Below are 6,591 nucleotides of genomic sequence, written 5' to 3'. Positions count from 1 at the left end.
TTTCTAAGCTTTTAATAATATATTAAACTCAATAAACTTAACAATTCTACATTTATATTCCTAATAATAACTTTTAAAATACATGTAAAAAAATTCTTATTAATTATAAATACAATACATATAGTGTTTTAGGATGATCACCTAATAAATATCACACATACTGAATTGATTGGGGCCATTTTTTGGCCAAGAAGTGAAAGACAATGCAAATCAGGCTGATTCAATAATGCAAGTATAATTCAGTAGTTGAACTGAACCAATTATTTTTAGCTTTGAGAGTTTATTAGTATTAAGAATATTATTGACAAGTCCTTATATATATTAATTGATTTGGTTCTTTTTTTATGGTGACTTAATTATCTATTTGTTTGGTGACTTATTGATTTGGTTCTTTTAATATGCAGAGAGAGTATTATATTATAGTATCTAATTAAACAAGATTAAAGTATTTTTATTATTGTTTATAGCTTTGGTTATACTATCTTCACTTAGCTTGTTGAGATGTCAACACATTTGTTGACATTGCAACTGAAATTTAATTGCAATTGCAATTAGGTACTTGAAAACCAAATAATAGACTTATTTATAGACATGAAAAGATGTTTGGGGAATGGGCACTCTGGGTTTTCGAACATGGGAGCATTATTATTTAGGAAAAAAAAAAAAAGCCAAAACTGTATATACAAACGTGTCGGTTAATAGTTGTTTAAAAACTAAGCTAAACCTTTGATGATGAAACAAAAAGGTGGTTGCAATTTTTATACCTTGTTAATGTAATTTTAAACAAAATTTTAATTATGTATTATTATGACATTTAAATATTTAAAAAATTTGAAAAGATATTATTACTAATATTTTTAATTAAATAAAATTTTTCAAATCTCATAAAGTAGATTTTTTTTTTCTTGTGAGCGTTTTTCTTGATTCATTTGGTATTAATTTTCTCTGTTTCAACTATTATAACTGAGAGATCTTTTTCAGTGATGAATATTGTAAAGAATAACTCATAAACAAAATGATAGGTTAATTTCTTGCTAATTGTCTTTTAATTATATTGAAAAGAAAATTGCTAAAAAATTTGACACAGATTCTATTATCGATAAATTTTATGATACAAAAAATCGACCACTTCATTAATAAAAAGTACATACATATTTTTTGTACTTTAAAATATATTCTCTATCGATATATTTTAGTAATATATTTTACATTATATATTTTTTTGTATAATTTTTTAATATTATATATATTATTAGCCCTTCCAAAATAATATTTTTGGATTTGTCCCTGATGACATTAACAAAGAATAACTAGCTTTTATGCTTACCAATATTTGAATAAAAACTTTTTGTTAAATTAGCACAGCTTATGCGCTCATTGATGGCTAAATCGTAGTTAAAATGAATATAAATATTATAGCAAATCTTTTTGTTGAAAAAAATGTAACAATTACGTTAAGTAAGAAAGTGGGAAGCTCTAACAAAAGAAATAACCTATCTCTCTTTACATTACAAATTTCACAGAGAGAAATTTCCACTTGATTAGGACAATTTGGCATTATTAAAGTGGTGTTAGTATCTTTAGGTTAACAATTCAAGTAAAAGATTGAATGATTAACAATAAACCACTGCGTAACGGCACTGGAAATGTACCATTTATTTCTCATTAAGCATCTTCAGCAGTATTATTATATGAGGAGGAATATTTTACCCTACTGATTCTATTTGAGTATACATTTTAATAGCCCTTTTTGTTAGGGGAGAAATAGAACAAAGGAAAAACAACAAAGAAGCTAACACACTTTCTTAAAATAGCTTGATTGAAAATTTATTCTGAATAAGTTGAGCCTATAAATATTTTAATTAATTTAATACTATTAATAAACACTTTTTTGTGACTAATAATAAACACTTTATTTCATGAGATTATTAATATAGTGCTTTATATTATCCATCATCTTTCAGAAAACCTCCATCAATCCAGACATTTTTCCAAAACTGAGTTCGTCTCCTATCACCCACTTCCATAGGCAATCCAGTAAGCATCTTTTGTCAGACTTCTTGACTCTTGAACTGTAACTGACAGATATCCTTCCACGGACCACCTCAAATAGGTAGTTCCTGAGAGGACATGGGCTCATTTGGATTGAGGTTGTTATAGGAACATACAACCTTCTTCCACAGGGGACACTCCTCTTTAGAGAACCTCCACCACCATTTAAACAGAAGAGTTGAATTTCTTATCATAGCATCCCTAACCCCCAACCCACCTAACTTCTTAGGGGCCTGAACCACTTCCCACTTAACCAAAGCCATACCACCCTTTCCATCCTCTTTATTCCATAGAAATCTTCTCTGCAAGGAAATCAGTTTCTCTGCAACAGCCTTTGGCATCTTATAGAGGCTCAGATAATAAACCGGTAGACTATTTAACACAAATTTGATAAGTACTAGCTTACCGGCCTTATTGAGGATCTTGGCCTTCCAGAGACTAAACTTCTCCTCCACTTTGTCTATTACTGGCTTCTACGTCTTCACCAGCCTTGGGTTTGCTCCTAGCAGGATACCGAGATATTTAACAGGTAGATTGGCTTGCTTACAGCCCAACACACCGCACATACGTTGTACCCACTGCTCATCGCAGTTAACAGGAATTAAACTGGATTTATCAAAGTTAATGCTTAAACCTGACATCAACTGGAAGCATCTAAGCAACCTCCTGTAGTTCTTGATTGTGTCTTCCTCTGGAGGGCAGAACAAAACAGTATCATCTGCGAACTGTAGGTGCGACAACTCAATATGATCTCTCCCAACCATCAACGGTGATATGCGTCTGTTTCTCACAGCTTCTCCAATCATCCTATGTAGGACATCAACAACAAGTACAAAGAGAAATGGGGACAGAGGATCCCCTTGTCTCAGACCCCTTTCCATCTTGAACGGCTTGGATGGCGAACCATTTATCAACATTGACATAGAGCACGTGCTGATACACTCCATCACCCAACCCCTCAATCTTCGACCAAACCCCATCTTCTGCAATACAAGGTCTACAAAACTCCATTTGACTCTGTTGTATGCTTTCTGGAAGTCCAACTTTATTATTGCCGCTTTCCTCTTCCGTTATTTGATCCACTGAACCGTTTCACATGCGATAAGAGCCCCGTCATGAATCTTCCGACCCTTTACAAAAGCACTTTGTGTCTCGCCTACTAGTCCTGGCATAACCCCTCTCATTCTCCTAACCAGCATCTTCGAAATTACCTTATATACACACCCCACCATGCTAATCGGACGCAAATCTTTGATTTCCTTAGCACCAGAAAACTTGGGGCCAGCGCCACCCATGTGACATTAGCATCAGGCGGCAACCTTGAAGATTGGAAGAAACCCAACACCGCTGCCGTGAAGTCCGATCCTATATCATTCCAACACTTCTTTATGAAGTTCATGTTGTAACCGTCACATCCTGGGGCCTTGGACGATTCACAATCCCACACTGCCTCTTTAATCTCCTCAGGTGACGGTAGCACCTCTAGTGCAAGAGAATCCTCCTTGCTGATCCTTTCCACCAGACCATCTCTGAATCCCACCTCAGGGGACCTCTCTTGATGATATAATTCTTTGTAAAACTCCCTGATGGAAATTTTAATCCTAGCTTGATTCCTTATCAATCTTCCATTAATAGCCAGTGTATCAATCCTGTTATTTCGCTGTCTTGCCGAAGCTAAGTTATGAAAGTATCTCGTATTTTTATCCATGTCCCTTGCAAGCCTCGACCTTGACATCTGCTTCCAATGTAATTCTTTCCTCACATACCATTTCTCACAGCACTTAACTAACGCCTTCCTTCTTGCTTCCACTGTCTCATCATAGTTCCCATTGCCAACCATGTCATCAATCTTCTGAATCTCTTCCTCAAACTTCAAAATTTTCCTGTCCATATCACCAAAGTTGTCTCTGTGCAATCTCCCCAAAGGAACCGTCAACGCCTTCAGTTTATCGGTGAATTGTATCTCTCCCAGCCCTCTCCATTCCTCCTTAACCATCCTTAGAAACCCTTCATGAGTAAACCACGAATCCAGACTTCAAAACGGCCTCGATCCAACTCTTAGTCTCTTCTCTTCCACTATGATAGGACAGTGATCTGACAACCCCCGTGACCCACCTCTCAAACGAGTCTCCGAGAATGCCTCAAGCCATTCCAGACTAACCAAAGCTCTGTCAATACGGCTACATGACTATCCTCTGAACCATGTAAACTTACGATCTGAGATTGGCAAGTTCACCAAACCCATGTCATGTACCCAATCCTTATAGTCCTGTGCCGACAGAGGTAAGCTTTCTAGACCTCGCCTTTCTTCCACTTGTCCAATCTCATTAAAATCCCCCAGAAAACAACAGGCGCCTGGACATAAGCCAGCCATGTAACTCAGCTCCTCCCACACAACACATTTCTCATCTCTCGTGTGAGCCCCATAAACCAAGAAAAACGCACAGTTAACAGACTTCTCTGACAGTACCCCTTCAACACACAGCCATCGCTCACCTTTATAGCAATTTCGCATTTTAAAGAAACCATCATCCCACATCAATAACAAGACACCAGAGGCACCATCAGACTCCACATATTCCCATCCTGCGCTTCCACTCCCCCAAATTTTTGATACATCAAACCTTGTCACTAGCTGTCTTTTAGTCTCTACCAAACCTAACATATCCAACCTATGTTTCCTCTTGAGTTCTTTTACCATTCTCAACTTCTCGTCACCCCTTAACCCCCCAATATTCCATGAACTGATAATAATTTTGAATTATAATTACACACCTTTTTGAGATTTTTCGGCCTGCTTCGTCTTGCTTTAGCCTTCTGTTTTGCCACTCTTCTCTTACGAGCAATCTCTTCATTCTGTTCTTGGAGGATAACCATAATGTTTTCTTCTTCATCAAGCAGCATTGCTCCAGACTCTTTTGCTAGCTCCCATGTCTTGCGGTTTTCCAGCATTTGTTCATCCAAACTTACATACTCATGACTGCTGATCTCATCATCATTGAGGTGTCTTTGTTCTCCTTTATGATTACCTCTATCACCATACCCCTCCTCCACATTCTGAATGGGCATATTCCTGTCACTAGCTAAATCAATTTCCAAGCCTGGCTTCCCTGAACTTGCATTACCACCAATAACTGTTTCATGATAGACATCATTACTATGCCGGTTCCCCTCCTCGACTGGTTGAACCCCCTCATGACTCATCACAGCCCCCTCCTCCCTGACAACGTGTTTTCCCAACCCATAAGTCCCTGCCCTTGTCGCTTTGTCGCTTTCTGCAACCTCCCTCTCTCCATCGATGCCCCCTTACCGGCGCACAACCAGCAGTCATCCGGGTGATGTCTCTATCCGTCACCCTCCGCCTCGAGGATTTCCGACCGATAGACGCAGAGCTCCCTTCTTCTTCCTCACGCTCAGATCCGTCCCACTCACCCAGTTCACCCTCTTCTAACCTTCCCACAGTGCATCATTCCTCTCCTCCTGCATCGTGCACGATGCATCCTCCGCCACCTTCCCGCTTTCTGACCTTGCTGCCCGTTGCCACTATCACGCGTGGTTCCCCTAGCGGCGCAGTTGGAGCAGCAGGAACCGATCCCATCCCTTAGAGCAGCCTGGCCCGACCCGCGGAGACATGGTGGATTCCTTGGATCAGACTGACCCGACCCACAGGATCATGGTCCAGCCCAGCGTAGCAAGTACCGCTTCTCCCCATCCCAGCCGTTGAAGAATTTGGGCCTCTGCTGTTCTCGGTTTCAAACCAAACAGGATCAATGATAGGGGATTGTGGGTTTTGGGATGGGTTAGATTGGATATGGAATTTTCAGTGGAAGAGAGAATTGTTCCAATGGGAGTTAGATCTAGTAAACCAGCTTCACCTCACTCAGAGGCTGGTCAAACTTGATCTTGGGAAAGAGGATAGAGTTGTATGGAAGTATGATAAACAAGAGATTTTTTCTACTAACTCATTTGTGCAGGTGTTGCAGGTGGAAATGGCTCCAGAGGATATACATAGTTACAGCTTTACTAGGACCATTTGGAAAGGCCTTGTCCCACCCAGAGTAGAGTTGTTTGTCTGGTTTGTCCTGGTTGGCAGGGTTAATACGAAGGAGAGACTGAGTCGACTTGGAATCATTCCCCAACAAGATACTTTGTGTGTTTTATGTAACAGTAATGTAGAATATGTCCACCACCTATTTCTTGGTTGTAGCTTTGCTTGGCAGGTATGGTGTGCTTGGTTTTCATATGTTGGAATGCAGTGGGTTTGCCCAGATGCAGTAAAGGACCACTTCCAGAGTTGGACTGAGAGCTCAAGTACAAAACAAGAGTGCAAGAGATGGATGGTGTGTTTATGCGCGATCATCTGAAACTTATGGTTGGAATGGAACCGAAGGATTTTTCAGAACAAAAGAAAAGGGGTTGAGGAGATTATTAACATGTCAGCGTTGAGCTACAAGAAGAGGTTAGGGGTTGACCCTTTTTGTTGTTGATGGCAATGCCAGAGATGACAAAGGGGTATCTACAGCTTCGTTTGTTCGGTCT

The 6,591-nt window shown here is 39.3% G+C and overlaps 1 protein-coding gene across 1 annotated transcript; it reads right to left on the bottom strand.

Moving 5' to 3' along the window:
* On the bottom strand, positions 3,260 to 4,753 carry LOC107611147. The gene is made up of 2 exons (XM_016313108.1): positions 4,267 to 4,753; positions 3,260 to 4,059 (listed from the first exon to the last, which is right to left on the bottom strand). The coding sequence occupies exons 1-2, from the start codon at positions 4,751 to 4,753 to the stop codon at positions 3,260 to 3,262; spliced, it is 1,287 nt and encodes a 428-aa protein (XP_016168594.1).

This window comes from Arachis ipaensis, chromosome B01 (genome assembly GCF_000816755.2).
Source record: "Arachis ipaensis cultivar K30076 chromosome B01, Araip1.1, whole genome shotgun sequence".
NCBI lineage: Eukaryota > Viridiplantae > Streptophyta > Magnoliopsida > Fabales > Fabaceae > Arachis > Arachis ipaensis.
Note: the sequence above shows the minus strand (reverse complement) of the source record. Positions and strands in the feature narration are given on the sequence as shown.